Source organism: Palaemon carinicauda, chromosome 16 (genome assembly GCF_036898095.1).
Source record: "Palaemon carinicauda isolate YSFRI2023 chromosome 16, ASM3689809v2, whole genome shotgun sequence".
NCBI classification, from domain to species: Eukaryota; Metazoa; Arthropoda; class Malacostraca; order Decapoda; family Palaemonidae; genus Palaemon; species Palaemon carinicauda.
Window position 1 is genome coordinate 71,244,617 of NC_090740.1, and position 25,728 is coordinate 71,270,344.

Sequence of the window (25,728 nt, forward strand, 5' to 3'; positions counted from 1 at the left end):
TTAAACACCATGGACAATTGTTTTCCCCTTCCTTCGTTGGTGAGTGCTGGGTTAGGTTCCAAGAAGGAAGTGTATACCAAACTCCCTCAACTGCAAGTCGTGGAAAGCACTACCAAAGTATTGTGAATCATAGAAATGGAAGGTTTAAGTTTACGGGGAGGCAGTACCCGCGTACGGGAAAGGCCGTCGTCAGTGATGATCAGGAAATGTCACAGGCACAGGCGAAGGAGGCAGTGACGGGGCAGGAGCAGCAACTTCCACAGGAACCGGAACATGCTTCGGACTTCACACTCCCTCCACCAACTGCCATGGCAGAACGAGGGCTTGCATCGTCGTTAGCTCTGAAGACACCACTCGGGAGAAAACCTAACCAGTGTCAGGAAAGGTATCCCCTGAGACAAACAGGAATAAGCTTCAGACTAAGCACTAACAATGCTGGTTGCAGATACATAAAGAGGTAGTGCCGTGTCATCAGCATTATGATCATGAACTGCCGCAAGCACTGGCGATGAAGGCGGTGGCGGGGCAAGAGCAGCAACTCCCACAGGAACAGGAACATGCTTCAGCCTTCGCAATTCCTACGTTCGGTGCCATCGCAGAACGAGGTTGTGCGTCGTCGTCAGCTCTGAAGAAAAATCACTCGGGAGAAAACCTAACCTGCGGACGGGAAAGGTGACCCTCAGAGAACACAGGATCATGCTTCAGATTTTGCACGCCATCCGCAGGCTGTTGTCGCAGAACGAGGGAGTGTATCATCATCATTACTGAAGAAGAAACCACTCAAAAGAAAAATCTAACCTGCAAATGGGAAAGGTTTTCCCATAGAGGCGCAGGGACAAGCTTCCCGCCATAGAACTTGCAGGGAGCGAGGAACATCAAGAACAGTGAAGGTGCATCAACATGGAGAACATGGAAAACAATTCCCCTTCGGAGAAGGACAGAGCCGCTTCGCAAAGGAAAGCAGGTGAGGCCTTCAGCTTATGGGTTCTCTGGTGTCAAAGGGGGAAGAGATCATAAAAAAAGGCTCCTCCAACCACGAGAAAATGCTGTACCACTCTGTCTCCTAAACAGCAACTCACACCTGTAATAAAAAATGAATGTTTAAATATATATGTAAACATAGGTAAACAGTATATATAAGATATACACAAGAAAACCAAAAAAAAAGTAAAAAACCAGTTAAAAACGTTAGGCGAAGAGAGATGAACATATACACGAACTAGCAGTGGGGTAGTTACACCTCGCTAAAAGTCTTATAGCTAGTTTCAGCTTCGCCGAAAGTATACTGTAGTCCCTAATAAAGAGAGAAAGGGTTTGTATTTAGTGTTGGAACAATCTTCCATTTTCATAACATGATTAAATATTACTACCTCTATGAAAATTCTAGTTTCACTTTCAGACTGATCTAGTTTAAATAAACTTCTTAAAAGAACAAACCTGCTAGAGTTGTGGTTTCGCATGGTAGCTGCATTACCAAAGGCTTCAAGAATTGGATTAGAGGCAAGAATTCTTTCCTGAATGTCTTGCGGTTCTTTGTCTTTCCATACGCCTTTAAGAGGCGATCTTGGCACTGATGAATAACTAACTTCAATGTGAGTCAAGTACCCTAACATATATCGAGCAGATTCAGTCTGAAAAAAGAGAAAAAAACAATGTTTTCCAAACAAAAGAGTTCATGAAATAGATATGAAATCTACATCACTTTTCTGAATGATATCCAATATAATCTGAGAGTCTCAGATAGGTAGCTTGTATTTAATGACAAGAGCCATGGCGATAGTTTTAGAGGGAAGTTACAATAATCTTTCAATTTTCAAAACGACAAATATGGAAGTAATTTGTATTTTTCCTGACAATAAAAACCTTTGGCTATCTATAGGGGTAATATTTTCAGGGAAGCTGAAAGGACGAGCGATTAACATCTAGCGAGGGTTAACTATCCATCCCAATAGTTAGCGGGCAGGGTAGGGGGGGAGCTAGTTACCCCTCTCACACACACACCTGTGACTGTGCTTCACTTTGCTTGGAGGTAGGACTTTAAGGAGGACAGGGTTGGCGGGTAAGTTTGTTTAAATAGATAAAGGTTTGTATCGTTAGGAAAAATACAAATTACTTTCAAATTTGTCCTTTGTTCCGTAACTGGAATACAAACCTACGCTATTTACAGGGGTGACTCACCCATTAGGAGGGTAGATATCCCTCACAATTTGGATTTTTGGCTATACCCGGGGTTTCCTTTTCTTATGTAGGTTAGTAAAGTTAAGCCATGTTATTCGTGATAGTTAGGTTACAAACACAGGCACAATAAGCTAATTTTTGCAAATAAATGCTACACTAGGGTGGGCTACATCCTAACCTAAAAAGTCACTGCCCCTTGCCTCAAGCAGGTGCCTGAGCTGATTATTAACACAGTAAATACTGCCTAATATCGCTTTAATTTGGTTTCTGCAACAGTTAATAATCATATGTACAGTATATTTGTTAATAATCATATGTACAGTATATTTGCACACATGTACACTACATACTGGGACACAGTAAGGTTACATTACAATATTGTGCTAAAGTAAAGTTTGTGAAGAATTTTCTTCACTCTTCTTCTTCCTTTTGTAATTAAGGCTCTCAGCTAGTACTGTCACTACCCCTTAAACGTTCTCTCTTACATTAAGTTTTCTTTACTGAAACATTGGGAGAACTATTTAAAATCAACTAAACTTCTTGACAATAGCGTACACCATGCTCGTGACATCACAGCGTAGATACGCACAGCAAAAGCCTTACGCCGGCGGAAGGTGGTTCTTTCCTCAAACTTCTTGGTTCAAGATAAATTATTAAACTGATTTTGAATATAATTTTAATAATGCTGACTTGAAAGCAGCTTTTATTTCTCAGTACCAATTAAGGTTTGTTAATTTTAAGATGTATGCCCATAGCACCAGCCCATTGCTAATTTCTGCTTTAAATTATCAATTTTTAGCAAGCCAGAATAGGTAGGATTATTGTATGTATATTCCCTTAAAGCAGCAAGATTTCTCTAAGTATTTTGTGCAAAATCCTGCCTCCTATGCACTCCTTACAACAATATATTGCCCTGTCCTAAAGACCCGATATGGCATCTCCACTGGGTTATTCACCCACCACGACCCTCACCTGTTTTGAAAGGTGAAGAGAGGTGAACCTACATGACCCTAGCATCCCCCATTCGTTCGGAAGCTATTGTTGTGACCAGCTGACTGACCTGGTCAGTGAATCCCTGTAACTCTGGCTCATCACAATCCCTCGCAGAATTCGACTCACACCAGGACCTGTGGCTGGAGATAGGGAAGGTACGAGCCTGGGAGACTATCTACCACGATTGAGGATTCCAGGGGTGGGGCAGTCAAGGGCGCAAACTATTCGGTCGGACCCATTTCAATCAACAGCCATTGGAGGACAAGGGCTAGCTTCTGTAAGGAAGGCAGGTTAAAAAATGTGGCCACTTTGTTTTTCCCCATTTTTTAGCTTGGATTAATTTTTTCTTAATTTAGGTTTAACTGGCTATTACATATTTCGGGTTGTGTGCAGTGGGATTGTGTGTGAGGTTTTTGTATATCACTTTTGGGCTCAGCCATGTCGTCCTGATGGAAGGTTCCTTTAGGCAGCTTTCTGAGGGATATTTGGCTTCAGTGATACACCCAGAGAATTAACCACAGGTTTCCAGAACTCTAACTCCTGGCGCGAGTATCCTTAATATAACTTTAAGGATATCGCATAATATCAGGGGACGTATTTCTTGATACGACACATGGCAATCTTCACTCCGAATAGAGTTTACGCTTTGAGGGGGAAGAGTGGCAAGTTTGAAGGGGAGCCGTTATCAAGGTTACCCTGTGGATCCCCTCCCAATACCACTAGGGTGCACTATTCCTTTTAAAGTAGCCAATTAAGCACGGTTTTCTCCCACTTGCTCTCAGTGTTGTTACTTTTCTCAAGGATTATTACTATGCAATCTCCAGCATCTTCATCCTTGGGAAAGTCGAGTATTTAATCTTTCCTGTGTATAATTTTTGGTTCCCTTCTCACAGTTAAATTAGCATAATTTAGGTGTGTTAAACGGAGCAGAGCCAGCACCGGAGGCAGCCATTTTAGGACCGCTGCCGTACGCCATAAATGCTGCTTTATTTTGTTAGTAGTACGACGTCCCCAGTATTTAGCTATAAAGGAATTCTAGCTATATAGGCAAAATTATACTAGTGAAGATAGGATTTACACGTAATATTTCCTCTTATGATAAAACGTTACGATCGTATACGATAGGGCCTCGGTGGTACTAGCGTAGCCGAGATCCCAACTCGAGTTAGGCCAGCCTAACGCATTTTGGTGTACAGTACAGTACTTTAGTAACGTTATCCGTGTTTAACCTCTCGTATCGTTTTTTTAATTCGGTCGGAGATATAGATATCTCCTAAAATTATTATCATAATTCGATACTCTTCTCTTTTAGAGAAATGAGGATAAGCCCTTCCTTCCCCCTGAGTGCCGCCAGCCCAGGGGACAACCCTATCTTTCATCATTCCCATTGAGTAGTGTACTCTGGCTTGACTAAGATAGTGTTTTCTGTCGATCTTCTTTGCCGGTGAGTATCCCGGCTGTGAAATACGACAGTAACTCAGGGTATTCTGTCTTGTTGCTGACAACGCTACTGATGGGGGAATAGTCATTCCCCTGCCGGTTACACCGTTGCCGACATAAGAAGCTCGGCTTCCCTAGTCCACAACCGAAAGTGGGTAGTAAAATTGCTGCCTCCTTTCTCCCTTGTGGACTAGAAGACATGTCTTATATCCGGCAATGGCTCAGGCTAGGAAATCGTTATTCCTCTGCCGCCCAAGAAGGCGCCGGTATATGAAACTATGTTTCCTTGATTTGCAGCCGAAAGTAGGAGGCATACCTGCCGCCTCCTTTCTATGTAAAATATAGGACCCTTTCCCTTTCCCTTCTGTCCTTTAGTGACACCTTAGCCATAACGATCCCTATGGCCGATATTCTAATATCTCTCCATTTGTCGGACTGACTGCATTACCGGCCGGGCTCCTACATAGGAGGTTAGGTTGCCGCTTCGACCATCTCCCTAACGGAAGCAATGCTCCGGGAAAGGTTGAGCCGGCCCTGACGGCTACCGGTGGGAAACCCATTACAACTTTGAGTATTCTTCAGTCCTCCCTTGGATTGCCATCCACAAACCCTGTAACCATCAGTGCAACCGGCAACAGAAATTGTGGCTGGATGGAAGCTAGAATCAATACATTCTCTCCCCCTTCCATTTGAATCCTCATTCTGGAAAGAAGGCAGTAGAGACAGTAGTCCCTACAACACTATTTATTGTACTAAACTATAATAATACGGTAGTCCTTCTCTCCATTCTTTATCCCTCCCTATCGGCTAGTGCCGCCAGGTACTAACCTAACCCGGTAGTATACCGGCAGAACTACAGTATAAGACAATACAGTAGCCAGTATTTCTGCAGTATAACAATACAGCAGTTAGAAAACTACAGTATATAAATATACAGTAGTATGAATTTCCAACATACTCTGCGTATCCTTTAACAGTCCATTGTTGAGACCGCCTAGCAAATGTTGAGGTGAAGCATTCCTTCAACATTCTGATGTATCCTAGATCATCGGAACACCAATAATTACCCTGCAGTATTAATATTTTACATGTGGGGAGTTAGTGTTAGTATACACTGACTCCAGATCTACGTACTAGAGCTATTCCACTCTGTATTTTCCCTAATAAGGAAATTAAAAATATTAATATTTTGGGAGGTCACAGCAATTGTCTGGATGGGAAACACAGATATGTGTCTTTCCTATTTCCTTTCTAGCTTACTATCCTAAGCTATATTAATAATAGTAATGTGTACTATTTTCAATGCATGTGAAAATTTATCCGTGAGATAAATTACCCCATACTCATTTCACTCTACTCTTTCTTTCCTTACAGGAGGAGCCTAAAGTGAAATGTGCAGTCATGTACTGCAATCACAAAAGCAGGGACTTTTGTGGCCACAAGATGTGCAGGTCTTATGCCCCCTGTTCCATCGCAACTGAAACCCTGAGGTATTGGGATCCGAAGGGTTGCACCGTCTGCTCAGCCTTGATGACCGATGGTTTCGATAATTCCCAGACAACGGAGTCGAGGGATACTGCGAGGGAAACGCTTCGGAAGTGGGTAAGAGGGTTCCAGAAGAACTCTCTGGGACCTTACCTGCCCAACAAAGCTATGAGAAGCCTTCTGTTCCTTAAGGCCACATCCGACGCAGTTGTGCCTCAGGCAGAGGTCAAGCCTCCCTTTATCCAACTGAAGATAGAGGCTGACATCAACAAGGCTCTCAAAGGCGCGGACATCCATCAAGAACGGATGTCAGAGGTGTCCTCAGACACCGAAAAGGATCTTCTACAAGAAAATCCTGAAGAAGAGGTGGCCCAGCCACCCGAGGAGGAAGAAGGATCCGTATTGACAATAACGGAAGACCCTCAGTTTTCTGTGACGGCATATAAACCAGTGCCGTCAACCTCTTCGGCCCTAACTCCTCAATCAGGCCCGCTGTTAACCAAGGGCGAAGCGCTCATGGCACATCTGCAACTGATGATGGAAACGATGCGCAAAGAACAAGAGATGAGGAGGGAAGTCAGAGAAGCGCAACGCTTGGCCGCTTTCAGCAGCTCTCACAAGTGTGTCAGAGTCTCCGACTTACCCAAATGCTCCGAAACCAACCCCTGGAGGTATGCGGATTTTATGCCCATGATGAATGGGAAACCTTACATCTCTGAGAAGATGGGGGCCAAACCCCTTGAAGATCTCCAATTCTGACCTAACATTTTGGCTTACCCGGAATGCTTCGTGAGACTGCGGGATGAACTGGCATCTCGAGAGGAGACGGAACCTAAAGAGGTCATGATCTTTGAGCATGACAAGGCGCAAGCTCTCTAACGAGTAGCCTGAAGAAAGTTGCCTATACCAACTCGAAGGTTTCAGCTTTAAGCAAGAGGCACCCTACCTTCCTTGTTCCTTCCTCCAGAGCTTTTCCCTTTTCGACCAAAGCTCTCAACTGCGTGCTAAAAGCAGTTGACGCGGACAAACCATGCCCTACGCTAGAGGAATGCAAACCATTGTCTCTAGCCCTGCCTACCTGCGAAAAGGATTGGAACGAGGTTCATCTAACCTTCTCAATCTCGAAACTGGATCCAGAGATAGCAGAACAACAGTTCAACGAGAACCTTCCAAAGTTGTTGGAACATCTTCTAAGAAGGGAACAGGAGACAAAAGAGAGACTAGCCACCTCTTTGTCTCTCCAGAACTGTATGGAGATGTGTGCAGGCATCTCGAGCACCCCAGATATATACACGGTCCTAGCCAAGATGCACATGGCTACCCTCGTGAAGGACATGTACGCTTTTGTAAAAGCCAGAAGGGCCTGTAGAGAGCATGTTTTTGCCAATGCAACGGTCAAACACGAGCCCAGGAAGTTGCTTACTTCATGTATCTGGGGCAAGGACCTCTTCCCAAATGAAGTGGTCCAAGAGGTAGTTGCTAAAGCCACCACGGAGAATAGGAACCTTCTCCAGAAGTGGGGCATGTCTTCCAAGAGGAAATCATCCTCTGACGCTGGTCCCCAACCCAAGAACAGGAAGACAAAGAAGCCACGCGTGCCTCATAGACCTGCACAGCATCATACAGTTACCATGACCACAGTGCCCTAAATGGTTGCCCAGCCGCAAACCACCTTCCAAATACTGTAGTGCCCCAGCAGCTGGTAGCTCAGTCGCCAGCCTTTAATCCAAGCTTTGAGAGGCACACCACTACCTTTCGCCCTAAAGGTAGAGGCTCCTCAAGAAACCCCTCAAAGGGTATTATTATTATTATTATTATTATTACTATCCAAGCTACAACCCTAGTTGGAAAAGCAAGATGCTATAAGCCCAGGGGCTCCAACAGGGAAAAATAGCCCAGTGAGGAAAGGAAATAAGGAAATAAATAAATGAAGAGAACAAATTAACAATAAATCATTCTAAAATAAGAAACAACGTCAAAACAGACATGTCATATAATAAACTATCAACAACATCAAAAACAAATATGTCATAAATAAACTATAAAAAGACTATGTCCGCCTGGTCAACAAAAAAGCATTTGCTCCAACTTTGAACTTTTGAAGTTCTACTGATTCAACCACCCGATTAGGAAGATCATTCCACAAATTGGTAACAGCTGGAATAAAACTTCTAGAGTACTGCGTAGTATTGAGCCTCGTGATGGAGAAGGCCTGGCTATTAGAATTAACTGCCTGCCTAGTATTACGAACAGGATAGAATTGTCCAGGGAGATCTGAATGTAAAGGATGGTCAGAGTTGTGAAAAATCTTATGCAACATACATAATGAACTAATTGAACGACGGTGCCAGAGATTAATATCTAGATCAGGAATAAGAAATTTAATAGACCGTAAGTTTCTGTCCAACAAATTAAGATGAGAATCAGCAGCTGAAGACCAGACAGGAGAACAATACTCAAAACAAGGTAGAATGAAAAAATTAAAACACTTCTTCAGAATAGATTGATCACCGAAAATCTTGAAAGACTTTCTCAATAAGCCTATTTTTTGTGAAATTGAAGAAGACACAGACCTTATATGTTTCTCAAAAGTAAATTTACTGTCGAGAATCACACCTAAAATTTTGAAAGAGTCATACATATTTAAAGAAACATTATCAATACTGAGATCCGGATGTTGAGGAACCACCGTCCTTGACCTACTTACAATCATACTTTGAGTTTTGTTAGGATTCAACTTCATACCCCATAATTTGCACCATGCACTAATTCTAGCTAAATCTCTATTAAGGGATTCACCAACCCTAGATCTACATTCAGGGGATGGAATTGATGCAAAGAGAGTAGCATCATCTGCATATGCCACAAGCTTGTTTTCTAGGCCAAACCACATGTCATGTGTATATAGTATGAAAAGTAATGGGCCAAGAACACTACCCTGTGGAACACCGGATATCACATTCCTATAATCACTATGGTGCCCATCAACAACAACTCTTTGAGATCTATTACTTAAAAAATCAATAATAATGCTAAGAAACGACCCACCCACTCCCAACTGTTTCAGTTTGAAAACAAGGGCCTCATGATTAACACGGTCAAAGGCAGCACTAAAATCAAGGGCAAGGATGTGGTCAGGGTAACAAACCCTCAGGATCATCTCAACAATGAGATGCTCCGGGTAGGAGGAAGACTCTTCCACTTTCGGGATTATTGGACCTTCAATCCTTGGGCCCAGAGCCTAATCAAGACTGGACTCTGATGGAAATGGGACAAAACTCCACCCACTTTTCCTCAATTCTTCTAACATTCCACCCCCTTATTGGAGGAATATACCTTGGAACTCTTAAACAAAAAGGTAAAAATGAAAACAAAGTCATTCAAATTTCAGGGAAGGGTGTTTTGTGTTCCCAAGAAAGACTCGGACAAACTCAGAGTCATTCTATACTTGTCTCCACTCAACAAGTTCATCGAGAACAAGAAGTTCCATATGTTAACCCTACAACACATAAGGACCCTGTTACCAAAAGGGGTGTACACGGTCTCAATAGACCTAGCAGATGCTTATTGGCACCTACCAGTCAGCTGTCCCCTCTCCTCCTACCTAGGATTCAAACTACAGAGGACAAATTATGTCTTCACAGCCATGCCCTTTGGACTAAATATAGCCCCAAGGATATTCACAAAACTTGTGGACACAGTCGTCCAACAGCTACGCTTAGAAGGCATTCAGGTACCAGCATACCTCGACGACTGGCTGGTATGGGCAGCATCCAAGACAGCTTGTCTACAGGCAGCCACGAAGGTGATCCATTTCCTGGATCATCTGGGCTTCAAGATCAACTACAAGAAGTCTCGCCTCTCTCCAGCTCAGGAGTTTCAATGGTTAGAAATCCATTGGAACTTGCAGTCACACCGCCTCTCCATCCCATCGAAGAAGAGGAGAGAGATTGCGGGTTCTGTCAAGAGACTACTGAATTCCAACAAAATTTAAAAACTCCAACAGGAAAGAGTACTGGACTCTCTCCAGTTCGCAGCAGTGGCAGACCTAGTGCTGAAAGCACAACCGAAGGATGCGTCAGGAGTCTGGAGAAGATACGCATCAAACGCTCGAAGAGATCAACAGAGATCGACACCGACCTTACTGAGATCGCTTCTAAGACCGTGATCAAAGGTCAAGAGCCTAACAAGGACAATTCCCTTACAACCACCTCAACCTTCGGTGGTCATCCACACAGATGCCTCACCGGAAGGATGGGAAGGCCATTTCCATCAAAGGAAAGTACAAGGGAACTGGTCGCACCAGTTCAAGACCTTTCACATTAACATTCTGGAAGCCATGGTAGTCTTCCTAACATTGAAGAAATTATCCCCTCACAGATCATCCCACATCAGGCTGGTCTTGGACAGCGAAGTATTAGTGAAATGTCTGAACCGACAAAGCTCGGGATCGCCCTACATCAATCACGTGATGTTAGCCATCTTTTGCTTAGCATGGAAGAAAAGATGGCACTTATCAGCAGTTCACCTGCAAGGATTCAGCAAAGTGACGGTGGACGCTCTATCCAGGAAAAAAACCGATGGAGACAGAATGGTCCCTCGACGCAGACTCATTCTCCTTCATCTTGGAAAAAGTCCCAAAACTGCAGATCGACCTCTTTTCAACGAGCGACAACAAGAAACTACCTCGATATGTGGCCCCATACGAGGACCCTGGGGCAGAAGCGACGGACACCATATCCCTCGATTGGAACAGATGGAATCATATCTATCTGTTCCCACCAACATATCTCCTGCTGAAGGTCCTCAACAAGCTGAGATCCTTCAAGGGAATAGCAGCAATAGTGGCCCCAAAATGGCCCAGGAGCAATTGGTTCCCTCTAGTGATAGAACTAAAGCTGAAGCTGTTTCCTCTACCGAATCCAGTTCTATCCCAACTGGTTCAGAAGTCGACATTCTACGCTTCATCATTGAGAACCCAAAACCTACATCTCATGATTTTCTCGCCTTAGCAGCCAAGAAAAGGTTTGGGATCTCAAAAGACAACATCGACTCTATAGAAGAATACAAGTCAAAGTCAACAAGAAGACAATATGAATCGTCTAGGTAGAAGTGGGTCTCTTTTGTCAAAGCACACAGACCGGCAATAATCTCGATAGACTTTTGCCTTTCCTTCTTCATCCACCTTCATGAACAAGGCCTGGCTTCCACCACAATAACTACGTGTAAGTCAGCTTTGACTAGTCCACTTCTTTATGCCTTCCAGGTGGACCTGTCAAACGAAATCTTCAATAAGATTCCGAAAGCATGCGCTAGACTCAAACCAGCAACCCTTCCAAAGCCCATATCATGGTCCTTGGACAAAGTCTTGCACTATGCTTCAAACTTGAACAACGAAGATTGTACCCTTAAGGATCTAACATAGAAAGTGATATTCTTGTTCGCTATAGCCTCAGGGGCTAGAGTTAGTGAAATAGTGGCCCTATCTAGAAACGAGGGTCATATTCAGTTCACAGAAGAGGGAGAACTGAATCTCTCTCCCGATCCTGCCTTTCTCGCCAAAAATGAGCTGCCCACCAAAAGGTGAGGTCCTTGGAGAATCTGCCCTCTGAAGGAAGATGTCTCTCTATGTTAAGTAGAGTGTCTTAAGGTCTATCTTCGAAGAACTTCAGACTTCAAGGAGGGACAGCTCTTCCTAGGAGAAATCTAAGGAGCAAACTTATCCCTAAAACAACTGAGGGCAAAACTCACCTACTTTATTCGCAGAGTAGATCCTGACAGTACACCCACAGGTCACGATCCTAGAAAAGTTGCTTCCTCGCTGAACTTCTTTCAACATATGGACTTTGATAGACTCCGCTCATATACCGGGTGGAAATCTTCTAGTCTTCTATAAACATAATGCGAAGCAAGTGCATGAAATAAAGCACTTGGTGGTGGCGGCAGGTAGTGCTATAAAACCTGTCGTCTAGTGCTGCGGTGAACAGTGGACTGTTTGAGACTTAACAGTAGCTGGGTGAACAGGTATTAGCATCTTTGAGTGTAATACCTTTTTAATGAGAATCACTATGGTGATTCTCGGACTGTTCTATATAAGTGTAGAATCTAACCAATAACACCAGTGCCGTGTGAACATTCGTACACAGTGTTGAAACATATCCAACATCTAAGAGAAATCAATCAAATAATTTCACAATATTGAGTGGCACCTATGACTAATCCATAATATATGCATTTCTTCCCTTACAGGTTAAAAATATATACAGTATATCCGAAGATGTTGAAATGTCAAAAGGATTCTATTTATGATACATTTGTTGTTGTATTTTTATATTTGTCTATACAAATACATAAAATGTATCAGCGTATTATTCGCCTTGCATGAAATCGAATAAATGATCCAGAACAACCTGGTAATCTCTAAAAAGTTCCACTTTGTTCCTACAAAATACAAACTTTGACGCCTTATTGTCGATATCGACAATTTCCCTGAAGGGGGCAGGAAGCCCTAAGTTAGTTCCAAACTTAGTGGATATGACAGATAACGGTAATGTTAGATATATTAGGTCTGGGAGACCATATAAGGAACTCAGTCAAAGTAAAGGCACTTCTACAAACCCACAGATATAGTAATTTCAAGTAATTCTCTCGTAAACTCCCATCAGGACGACATGGCTGAGCTCAAAAAAATGATTTTGAGCAAAGCGAAAAAACTATTTTTGGGTGATATGGCCATGTCGTCCTGATGGACTCTCCCTCCTTTTAAAAAAGGAGTATACAACTATGTAACAAAAGTCCCCACCCCAAACTATCTGCGGCTATCCATGCTTAATTGCAACAAGGAATAGTGCGCCGTGGTGGTATTGGGAGGGGATCCACCGGGTAACCTTGATAACGGTTCCCCTTCAAACTTGCCACTCTTCCCCCTCAAAGCGTAAACTCTATTCGGGGTGAAGATTGCCATGTTTCGTATCAAGAAATACGTCCCCTGATATTATGCGATATCCTTAAAGTTATATTAAGGATACTCGCGCCAGAAGTTAGAATTCTGGAAACCTGTGGTTAATTCTCTGGGAGTATCACTGTAGCCAAATGTCCCCTAGAAACCTTCCATCAGGACGACATGGCCATATCACCCAAAAATAGATTTTTCGCTTTGGTCAAAATCCGTTTTTTACTTTCGAGACAAGCAGTATCGGGGTCACCGAGCCACGTGCCCGTCCCAATTTCAATTATTAACTATAGCAGAAGACCCCGAGTCTAATCAACCATACTTTTTATTAATTTGCACTTCCTTTTATTACATTTTGAGTTTGTTAGGATGTCCGTTTCTTTTATGTAAATTTGTATAATAAATCAAGATTAGGTTAATTAAACCTCATCGTATTTCTACTCCTCCATTTACTTGATTATGTCGTTATGAACATTTAATCTCATGACAGTACATACCCAATATTTTGAAAGGAATAACTAACTTAACATAAGTGTGTTAGCGAGTGACTTGGTATTGAATCTATCTGCTTCGAAGGTAAAGATCCGTATCTTTAAACTTCACTTTACTTTACATCATTGCTCCCATTTTTTGCCATTGTCTCAATAATTACTAAACTTAAGATTCCTGTCCAGCATCTCACTGGGGTCCCAGGGACGGAGCCGAAACAGCCTAAGAGTGTAGATGACCTTAGACCTGGCAAAGCTAGAGTAGGCCATTAAATTACTTTTATTTCACATGTGGAGTTTCTAGGCCTCTGGAGAGAGTACAATTTCCCATTTTTGCATTCAAGAGTGATGATTAGTGAACTAAGTCAGTAAAGTTATTAACAGGGTGTTTGTGCCCTGAGCGATAGTGCTCCTTTATGGGCTCAAGCCATGTCGTCCTGATGGAAGGTTCCTATTGGTAGCTTTCTAAGGGATATTTGGCTACAGTGATATTCCCAGAGAATTGACCTTTAGGTCTCCAGAATTCTAACTCCTGGCGCGAATATCCTTAAAATTTCTCTTAAGGATATCGCATAATATCAGGGGACGTATATCTTGATACGACACATGGCAATCTTCACCCCGAACTGCATTTTCGTTTCGAGGGGAAAGAGTGGCGAAACAGAAGGGGAGCCATTACCAAGGTTACCCTTCCTCCTGTACTACTACAAGTATCCAAGATGGCGCTAATTCCTATTTCTGTAGCGGTTTCGCACAGTGGTTTTCCCTGTTGATCTAATGTTTTTTATCGTTATTGTGAGGATTAATTATGCAATCTCCAGCTTCTTCTGCCTCTGGAAAGTTGAGTATTTATTCTTTACAGTGTATAGTTTTTAGCTCCTGCTTCACAGTGAAATTAGTGTAATTTATTGTGTTATGGAGCTTGGCCGGTCACCGGAGGCGCCATGGGCGCTGTCGTTTGTTATGCATGCGTTATTTAGTTAGCAGAATGACATTCCCGGTTGTAATAGCATTAACAAATTATGAAAGCTATTTAGGCACAATTATACTAGTAAAGATATATTTAGGCATACAATTTCCTCTTCCTTATGTCAATCGTATACGTTAAGAGTTTCGGCGATTTAGGTAACCGAGATCTCGTCCCGCGCTAGGCTGCCTAGCCTATGCGCTTTAGTATACTTTCATACATTATCCCGTTTACCCTCGTGTATCGTTTTATCAATTCAACAGGAGATAGTATATCTCCTAGAATTAGTTATATAACTCGATACTCGTCTCCTGTGGAGATTTAAAGGTAATCCCTCCGTCCCTCTGAGTGCTGCCATAGGCGACAACCCTATCTGGTCTTGCCATATAGTTCACACTGGCTTGACTAGGCTAGGGTTTTCTGTCTCCCACCCTTGCCGGCGAGTATCCCGGCTTTGGTTTTCAACAGAACCTCAGAGTATTCAGTTTTTCTGCCGGTGGCTGAGCAGCAAGGCGAGTAGTCACTCCCCTGCCGGCTTACAGCTGCCAGCATAGGAGGCTAAGCCTCCCTAGGCCGCACCTGAAGTGGTAGTATGATGCCGCCACCTTCTCCCCTGCGGTCTAGAAAATTAGTCCTGTTTTGGCAGACCCTAGGCTAAAGAATAGATATTCTTCTGCCACCTAGGATGGCGCCGATATTGAAACAAAGTTTTTCCCTTGTGTAGAAGTGGCAGCAATCCTGCTGCCTTCTTCCACACTTGATATAGAACCCTTTTCCCTGCCCCTCTCTGTCCTTTAGCGATGGCCTAGCTGTCGCAATCCTGTGGCCGTCATCCTACAATCTCACAGCTTGCCGGGTAGATTGTGGTGCCGGCCTGGCTCCTACATATGCAGCTGTATAGTTACTCAGTCTTTCCCTTATGGACGCAAGGCTCCGGGAAAGGTTGTGCCAGCTGTGACAGCTGCCGGTGGGAGACCCCTCTACTGTCGAGTGTTCTTCAGTCCTCCCTTGGATTGCCATCCACATCCCTGAAGCCGGCAGTGACCAGCAACGGATCTTGTGGCTGGATGGAAGCTTGAATGACGCATTCTCCCCTTCCATTTGAACCCTCATTCTGGAGGAAGGCAGTAAGGTTAAGTACTTACACCCTTATTTATTGTAAACATACATTTTAATAAGGCAGCCCTTCACTCCATGCTTTCTCTCTCTCTGTCAGCTAGTGCCGCCAGGTACTAACCCAGCCGGCAGCATGCCGACTGGACCGGTGCCGTCAGGTACTAACGGTGCCGTCAGGTACTAACGGTGCCACCAGGTACTAACCAGCCATCATGTCACCGGCCGGACCATGCCGCCAGGTGCTAGCCTAGCCGGCAACATGCCGGCTGAACTATAGTACATTATACAATAGCCAGTATATTTGCAGTATAGTATATACTGCAGACAGAAAACTATAGTATATATTATACAGTAGTTATTTTTCAACATACCTTGTGTATCCTTGAACAGTCTATTGTTGAGACCAATCCTATATTGAAAGAAAAGATTTCCTTCAATACACTGATAGTTAATCAGTTAACAACTTACCCCACAATATTAAAGAACTTTAGAAGGGCCAGTGTTAGTATACACTTATTCTATCCCTAGAGGTTAGAACCCTTCTCTTTGAGTTTGCCTGGATATGGAAACCCTATAGCTTTAATTTTGGAGGAGGTCACAGCAATTGGCTGGACAGGAAATACAAGTATATGTCATTCCTATTTCCCTTCTAGCTTAACTATCCTAAGCTATAATTGTTAAAATATTAATATTAATATTTTGCATAATTTGCTTATCATGTGAGATAAACAACCACAAACTCATTTAATTTTCCTTTCTTTACACAAAGGACCAAATGAGGGGCGATGTGATCTTCTGCAGCCACAGGAGTAGGGACTTCTGTGGTCAAAAAATGTGCAGGTCTCATGCCCCCTGCAATATGACTACCGAAACCCTGCGGTACTGGGACCCCCAAGACTGCAACATCAGCCGGACCTTGGTGACCGAAGGTTTTGACGACCCCAAGTCAACGGAGTCGAGGGATGCAGCGCAAGCAAAGCTGCACAGATGGGTACGAGGGTTCCAGAAGAACTCTACCTAATGAAAGGATGCGCGACTTGCTGTTCCCCAAAGCAGGTAGCGAAGCTGTCGTACCCCAAGCATGACCCGGACCTCCCTGCGTCCATATTGCCATCGAGATGGATGTCAGTGAAGCATTGCAAGGCATGGACATCCATCAGGAGGAAAGGATGTCTGAAGTATCCACGGACACTGAAAGAGATCTACTGAAGGATGATATCCCGAGGAGGAGTCTACTCTACCTCCAGACGAAATGATGATGTCGAGTCGGAGTCCCTTCCGTCTGTGCCAGCACCGGAGCCGTTACCGTCAACATCTTCCTCCTCTGCCCCTCCATCAGGCGACATGAGCCTGGCACTGGCCCATCTTACGGCCCTAATGGAGAGCATTCGCAAGCAAGACGAAGCTAGGGAAGCAAAAATCGAGAAAGAGCTCCAAGAAGCTCGACTCTCCACCTCCCGAGGGTCATACAAGCGACCCAGAGTCCAAGACCTCCCAGCCTGCTCTGAAACCAAACCCTGGAGGTATGCGGAGTTTATGTCAATCACCAATGGCAAACTCTTCATATCGGAGAAGATGGGAGCCGTCCCCCTAAATGACATTCAGTTCTGGCTAAGCTTTAATGCTTACCCAGACTGCTTCATCCAACTGAAGCAGGAGCCAGCATCGAAAGAGGAGACGGAACCCAAGGAGGTCATAGTATTTGACCACGACAAGGCACAGGCTCTCTTGTCGAGCAGCCTCAAGAAAGTGGGCTACACAAACTCTAAAGTGTCCGCCCTCAGCAAGAAGTATCCTACCTTTCTTGCTCCTGCTTCAATAGCCTTACCCTTTACATTGAAGGCTTTTAAAGCAGTTTCCAAGGCAGTGGAGGCAGGCAAACCATGTCCTACACTGGAGGAGTGTAGACCTCTGTCGTTAGCCCTGCCCATGGAGGGTAAGGAATGGAAAGAAGTCCACCTAACCTTCTCAGTAGGGAAGTTGGATGAGGATATCGCGGGATGACAGTTCAGCGAGAATCTCCCGAAAATATCAGATTTTTCTCTTGCGTAGGGAGCAAGAGACGAAGGAGAGACTGGCGGCATCCCTATCTCTACAGAACTGAATGGAGATGTGTGCAGGCCTAAAGAATACCCCAGACATGAACATGGTCATGGCCAAAATGCACATGGCCACCTTAGTAAAGGACCTGTACGGCTTTATGAAGGCCAGGAGAGCATGTAGAGAGTTCGTGTTTGCTGCAGCAACAGTGAAACACAAACCCAGGAAGCTGATAGCTTCCAATATCTGGGGTAAAGACCTCTTCCCAAATGAAGTGATCAAGGAGGTAGTTGATAGAGCTGCCATGGAGAATAGGAACCTTCTCCAGGAGTGGGGCATGTCATCCAAACCTAAGTCTTCCTCGGATGAGGGTCCCCAACCTAAGAGGAAGACCAAGAGACCCAGACTACCCTCTTGGCCTGCCCAACAACAACATCCCACAGTCACCATGACTGCGGTGCCCAAAGTGGTTGCTCAACCACAAACCACATTTCAGGTGGTGCCTCAACAGCTGGTTGCCCAGTCACCAGCATTCAACTCCGGGTTCGAGAGGCAAACCACTACGTTTCGTCCCAATGGTAGAGGCTCCAGACGGGGCTCCTCAAGACACCCCTCACGAGGTAACGGAGGACGCGGTCAGGGAGGTAAATCCTCCGGACAATCAAAGCAATGAGATGCTTCAGGTAGGAGGGAGGCTCCAACAATTTCAGGATCGTTGGACCTTCGATCCTTGGGCCCACAGGCTAATCAAGAACGGACTTGGATGGAGCTGGAGCAAGCCTCCACCATCATTTCCTCAATTCTTCCAACACTCCACCCCCTCATTGGAAGAATATACCCTAGAACTATTGAGCAAACGGGTAAAAAGGAGGGCAAAGTCCATCAAATTCCAGGGAAGGCTGTTTTGTGTTCCCAAGAAGGACTCGGACAAACTCAGAGCCATTGTGGACTTGTCGCCACTCAACAAGTTCATCGAGAACAGCAAGTTCAGGCTGTTAACCCTTCAGCACATAAAGACCCTGTTACGAAAAGGGGCGTACACAGTCTCAATACACCTGGCAGATGCTTATTGGCATATTCCAGTCAACCGCCCCCTTTCCTCCTACCTAGGATTCAAGCTACAGAAGAAAAAGTACTTCTTCAGAGCCATGCCATTCCAGTCAACCGCCCCCTTTCCTCCTACCTAGGATTCAAGCTACAGAAGAAAAAGTATGTCTCCAGAGCCATGCCCTTCGGACTAAACATAGCCCCAAGGATCTTCACAAAACTTGCAGACGCAGTCGTTCAACAACTACATCTAGAAGGCATTCAGGTAGCAGCATACCTCGACGACTGGCTGGTGTGGGCAGCTTCCAGGATGACTTGTCAGCAAGCATCCAAGAAAGTGATCCAGTTCTGGGAACATCTGGGATTCAAGATCAACTTCATGAAGTCTCAACTCTTTCCAGCTCAGGAGTTTCAATGGGTGGGAATCCATTGGAACTTGAAGTCACACCGCCTCTCCATTCCCCCAGGGAAGAGGAGAGAGATTGTAGGATCTGTCAAGAGAACACTGAAATCTGACAGGATCTCAAGACGCCAACAGGAAAGAGTACTGGGCTCTCTCCAGTTCGCGGCATTGACAGACCCAGTGCTAAGAGCACAGCTGAAAGATGCGTCAGGAGTCTGAAGATACGCATCAAACGCTCAAAGAGATCTAAAAGACCGATACCGACCTTACTACGATCACTTCTCAAGCCATGGTCGAAGGCCAAGAACCTAAAGAGGACTGTCCCCTTACAACCACCTCCACCATCGATAACCATCCAAACAGATGCCTCGGCAGAGGGATGGGGAGGTCACTCCCATCAAAGGAAAGTCCAAGGGACTTGGTCTTCTCTGTCTAAGACCTTTCACATCAACATTTTGGAGGCCATGGCAGTCCTCTTGACGTTGAAAAAACTCTTCCCTCGCAGATCAGCCCAGATCAGGGTGATCTTGGACAGCAAAGTGATAATGAGATGTCTGAACCGACAAGGCTCGTGATCGCCCCATATCAACCATGTGATATTGGCCATCTTCCGTCTGGCAGAAAAGAAGAGATGGCACTTATCAGCAGTTCACCTTCAAGAGTTCCGCAATGTGGCGGCGGACACTCTATCCAGGCTAAAGCCGATAGAATCAGAATGGTCCCTAGACCCAGACTCATTCTCTTTCATCTTACAACAAGTCCCGGAACTGCAGATTGACTTCTTCGCGACGAGCGACAACAAGAAACTACCTCGATATGTAGCCCCATACGAGGACCCTCTAGCGGAGGCAACAGACGCAATGTCCCTAGATTGGAACAAATGGAACCGGATTTACCTGTTCCCTCCGACCAATCTCAGGCTGAAGGTCCTTAACAGGCTGAGATCCTTCCGAGGAATGGCAGCTCTAGTGGCTCCCAAGTGGCCCAAGAGCAACTGGTTCCCTCTGATAATGGAACTGAAGCTGAGGCTCGTCCCTCTACCGAACCCAGCACTATCTTAACAGGTTCAGAAGTCGACTGTCTTTGCTTCATCACAGAGAACCCAAAACCTTCATCTCATGATTTTCTCGCCTTAGCGGTTAAGAAAAGATTTGGGATCTCAAAAAGCAGTATAGACTTCTTAGAAGAATACTGTACAAGTCTAAGTCAACCAGAAGACAATATGAATTCTCTTGGAAAAAGTGGGTTGCTTTCGTTAAAGCAAAAGGACCGAAAGAAATCTCAATAGACTGTTGTCTGTCCTTCTTTATCCACCTTCATGAACAAAGTCTGGCAACCAACACGATAACTACGATACTAGACCTCTCCTATACGCCTTCCAAGTGGACCTGACAAATAAAATCTTTAACAAGATCCCAAAGGCATGTGCTAGACTTAGGCCTGCAGCTCCTCCAAAGCCCATTTCATGGTCCTTGGACAAGGTAATACATTATGCTTCAACCATGAAGAATGAAGATGGTTCTCTTAAGGATCTAACTCAAAAAGTTATTTTCCTGTTCGCTATAGCCTCCCCTGGGATAGAGTTAGTGAAATAGTGGCCCTATCCAGAAATGAGGACCATATTCAGTTCACAGAAGTGGGAGAGCTGAATCTTTTTCCTGCTACAACCTTTCTCGCCAAGAACGAGCTACCCACTAAGAGATGGGGTCCCTGGAGAATCTTCCCTCTGAAGGAAGATGTCTCGCTGTGTCCAGTAGAATGTCTAAAGGTCTATCTTCGAAGAACTTCAGACTTCAGGGGAAGACAGTTCTTTAAAGGAGAAACTTCAGGATCAAACTTATCCCTAAAACAACTGAGGGCGAAGCTCACCTACTTCATTCGCAGAGCACATCCTGACAGTACACCCGCAGGTCATAATCCAAGGAAAATTGCTTCATCACTGAACTTTTTTCAGTATCTGGACTTTGAGTGTCTTCGCTCATATACTGAATGGAAGTCATCCAGAGTGTTCTACAAACATTATGCGAAGCAAGTGCATGAACTGAAGCATTATGTGGTGGCGGCAGGTAGTGTATTAAAACCTGTCGTCTAGTACTGCGATGAACAGTGAATTGATTGGGATTATCAAGTAGGGTGAAAGGGTGAAAAGGTGTTGACACCTTCCAGTGCAATACTTTTTAAGTGAGTGTCACCATGATGACACTAAAGACTGTTCAAAATCTCAGGTGTGAAATTATACAGATAACGCTTGTGCCGTGTGTACTTTTACAGTGTTGATAATATACAACGTTTACAGAAAATTACATTGGAAAATTTTATCAAATTTTAAAATTTTATCAAATTTTCAAATTTTATAGTGGCACTATTCTTTTCTTCCCTTTCATTTGGAAAACTTTTCTGTTTAAAACTGTATGTATAATTCCTGTAATATATATTACACTTATTCTAACTTTACTCATCGTGAATAAAATGTCTATTAAAGTGTAATTGCGTCTTATTTCGCCCCACAAATAGCACATTAAAAGTAGCCAGAGTTCTCTTGCTTATTTACCTAAGTAGACATCATATTATTGTATACTTACCAACATTGAATATAGTTGATACTTATTGTTCCGACAACACATACAAACTGTGAGACTTTTGTATATCTAGTTGATACTTGTGATTGTTCCTACAATATATGCAAACCTTGAGACCCCTTTTCTACTGTCTAGTATGACTCTTCCCTGTAGGGGGCAGGAAGCCCTAATATTGTCCATGATTAGTGGTAATGATGTATAACGGTAACCTCATATGTCTCAATGGTCCGGATGACCATAGAAAAATTGTCCCAAGGTTAAGGCACTTATGAACATCCACAGATACAGTACTTTCTAGTAATTCTCGGGTAAACTTCCATCGGGACGACATGGCTTGAGCCCAAAAAATAGATTTTGAGCGAAGCGAAAAATCTATTTTTGGGTGAGATAGCCATGTCGTCCTGATGGACCCGCCCTCCTTTTCTATAGAAAAGGCTTAGGCAAGATCCCTCCCGAAACTACTATATCTGTAGCATCATGCTCAATACTACAAGGAATTAGCGCCATCTTGGATACTCGTAGTAGTACGGGAGGAAGGGTAACCTTGATAACGGTTCCCCTTCTGTTTCGCCACTCTTCCCCCTTGAAATGAAAACGCTATTCGGGGTGAAGATTGCCATGTGTCGTATCAAGATATACGTCCCCTGATATTATGCGATATCCTTAAGAGAAACTTAAGGATATTCGCGCCAGGAGTTAGAATTCTGGAGACCTAAAGGTCAATTCTCTGGGAATATCACTGTAGCCAAATATCCCTACTATAGGTAGTAGGTTGGCCAGGGCACCAGCTGCCCGTTGAGATACTACCACTAGAGGGGTATTGGATCCTTTGACTGGCCAGACAGTAATGCATTGGATCCCTCTCTCTGGTCACGGCTTATTTTTTCTTTGCCTACACTTACACAGAATAGTTTGGCCTATTCTTTATATATTCTCATCTTTCCTCATACATCTGACAACAATGAGATACTTAACACTTCTTCACCCAAGGGGTTAATTACTGTACTGCAATTTGTTCAGTGTACTTTCCTCTTGGTAAGGGTAGAAGAGACTCTTTAGCTGTGGTAAGCAGCTCTTCTAGGAGAAGGACACTCCAAAATTAAACCACTGTTCTCTAGTCTTAGGTAGTGCCATAGCCTCTGTACCATGGTCTTCCACTGTCTTGGGTTGGAGTTCTCTTGCTTGAGGGTAAACTCAGGCACACTATTCTATCTCATTTTTTTTTCTTCCTCTTGTTTTTTTGAAATGGTGTGTTGGGCAGGCTTAATAGAAGGGCCATGGATGCCTGGTGGTTTATCAAGAGGTTGTCTTTTCCTTTTTCTGATTATTTTTCTTCTCAAAACCATCCTTACTGTCCTCCCTTCAGTTGAAGTGGCTATCCTGGAGGGTATTTAGCCTTGCATGGTGTATCGGCTCCTCTATGTTGACCAGTTTTTCCGACTTTTTACTATAGTCTATGGGTATCATCAATCACTTTGTTTATAATTCTGTTCGTATTGTTTTTGTTATAATTCTTGTTAATCTAGTTTTTAAGTATGCTGTCTCTTTTTTATTTCTATTAATTCTTATGCTGTCTGGAGACATTGAGTGAAATCCGGGACCAGTACGTCCTAGATTTCGTCAATGTCGTCTTCTGTATTGCAATATTCGTGGTCTTCATGCAAATATCCAAGACCTTACAGTTGCGTCCAGACAGTATGATATTCTTTTGTGCTCAGAAACTTTGGTTTCTAATATGAGGCACTCATCTGAGCTCCTTATAACTGGTTTTAAGAAGCCAATAATGTTGAAACGTGATGCCATCCCTAGGGCCAGGCGAATGGCGGTGTATATTAGGACCGAGTACCCTGCTTCTCATAAGTCCTGCTATCAATGTGGATGTCATGAGATTCAGGTAATAAAAGTTTGTGGCAGGCATAACAAGTTTTATTTGTGTTCGATCTACCGGAATCCAGACATAGATGATTCTATTTTCGATTGTCTTCTTACCATTATGGCTAAGATACAAGAAGATGATAGAAAGGCTTCTTTTGTCTTTGTTGGTGATTTTAATGCTCACCATAGGGAGTGGTTAAGTTCTATCTCTCCTACCGATCGCCATGGCTTAAGAGCTTTAGACTTTGCCTCTGAATCAGGCTGTGAGCAAATCATAAATGAAGCTACTCACATGTCTGGTAATTGCTTGGACCTCGTATACACTGACTCCCCTGGCGTTATAACTAGTAAGGTTGGTTCTCCAGTCGGGACATCTGATCATGCCTTGATTTCATTATTAGTGAAGACTGAGCAGCCTGTCCCTGATATATCATATTCTTGTAAAATTTATATGAAATCCCAAGCAGACTGGAATGGGATTTTACATGATCTTTTGCGCTTGAATTGGTCACAATTATATAATAGTGTAGATCCTGTTGTCCCTTTGAATGAGAATCTAGTCAACATAATTGATAGGCGTATCCCTTCTCGTGTGCTAAGGTACCGAGTGAAGGACAAACCGTGGTTTAATGATGATTGTAGACGTGCTTATTTGGATAAACAGGAGGCCTATCATCTTTGGAAGGGTAACAGATCAGATTTGACCTGGAACAACTATACTCAGCTTCGAGCTTTTGCTCAGAGAGTTTATGCCTCAACTGAAAAGGAGTACAATTTAACCATAAAAGAAACACTTTCTGGCACAACTCAGGAACATAAATGGTGGTCTACCCTTAAATGTGCACTCTTTGGTGTAGATGCAACAGTTCCTCCTTTACTTAAACCAGATGGCTCGGTCACTCACTGTCCAAAGGAAAAGGCAACCCTTTTGGCTAATGTTTTTGACAGTAAACAGAGTAATGAAAAACTTGAACTTCCTCATTCCTGTTTTCCTGAGGCTAAACTAACTAGCTTAGCTTTTCGATCTCGTGAGATTAAAGCTCTGTTGATGGACCTTGATGCTTATGGAGGTGTAGACCCAAATGGTATTTTTCCTTTGTTTTTTATAAATACAGCAGATTTCTTAGCTCCAAAGTTATCTGTTATTTTGCGCAAATTAGCAAGAAGAGGAGCTTTTAGCACTAGTTGGAGAATTGGTAATGTTACTCCTCTATGTAAATGTGTTTGTAGTAGCTCAAGTCCCACTGATTACCGCCCAATTTCCATAACTCCCATATTATCTAAAGTTTTTGAACGTCTTCTGGCAAAACGTCTTAATAGGTTTGCTGAAGGTAATCATCTACTCCCTAGTTTGCAATTTGGTTTTCGTAAAGGTCTTGGAGCATGTGATGCCCTTCTTACAATCTCCAATGCTGTACAGAAATCCCTTGATTGTGGTCGGGAAGTTCGTATGATTGGCCTTAATTTTAGTGCTGCCTTTGACCGTGTTAATCATGAGGCCCTTGTTTTCAAACTGAAACAGTTGGGAGTGGGTGGGTCGTTCTTAGCATTATTATTGATTTTTTAAGTAATAGATCTCAAAGAGTTGTTGTTGATGGGCACCATAGTGATTATAGGAATGTGATATCCGGTGTTCCACAGGGTAGTGTTCTTGGCCCATTACTTTTCATACTATATACACATGACATGTGGTTTGACCTAGAAAACAAGCTTGTTGCATATGCAGATGATGCTACTCTCTTTGCATCAATTCCATCCCCTGAATGTAGATCTAGGGTTGGTGAATCCCTTAATAGAGATTTAGCTAGAATTAGTGCATGGTGCAAATTATGGGGTATGAAGTTGAATCCTAACAAAACTCAAAGTATGATTGTAAGTAGGTCAAGGACGGTGGCTCCTCAACATCCGGACCTCAGTATTGATAATGTTTCTTTAAATATGTATGACTCTTTCAAAATTTTAGGTGTGATTCTCGACAGTAAATTTACTTTTGAGAAGCATATAAGGTCTGTGTCTTCTTCAATTGCACAAAAAATAGGCTTATTGAGAAAGTCTTTCAAGATTTTCGGTGATCAATCTATTCTGAAGAAGTGTTTTAATTCTTTCATTCTACCTTGTTTTGAGTATTGTTCTCCTGTCTGGTCTTCAGCTGCTGATTCTCATCT

The 25,728-nt window shown here is 43.5% G+C and overlaps 1 protein-coding gene across 1 annotated transcript in view; it reads right to left on the reverse strand.

Moving 5' to 3' along the window:
• Nucleotides 1–25,728, reverse strand: part of LOC137655767 (unconventional myosin-XIX-like) — a 291,069-nt gene that overhangs the window by 222,311 nt on the left and 43,030 nt on the right. The window contains exon 5 of the mRNA XM_068389896.1: nt 1,438–1,631. Within this exon, the coding sequence (XP_068245997.1) occupies nt 1,438–1,631 (194 nt within the window). The remainder of the gene's footprint in view (nt 1–1,437; nt 1,632–25,728) is intronic.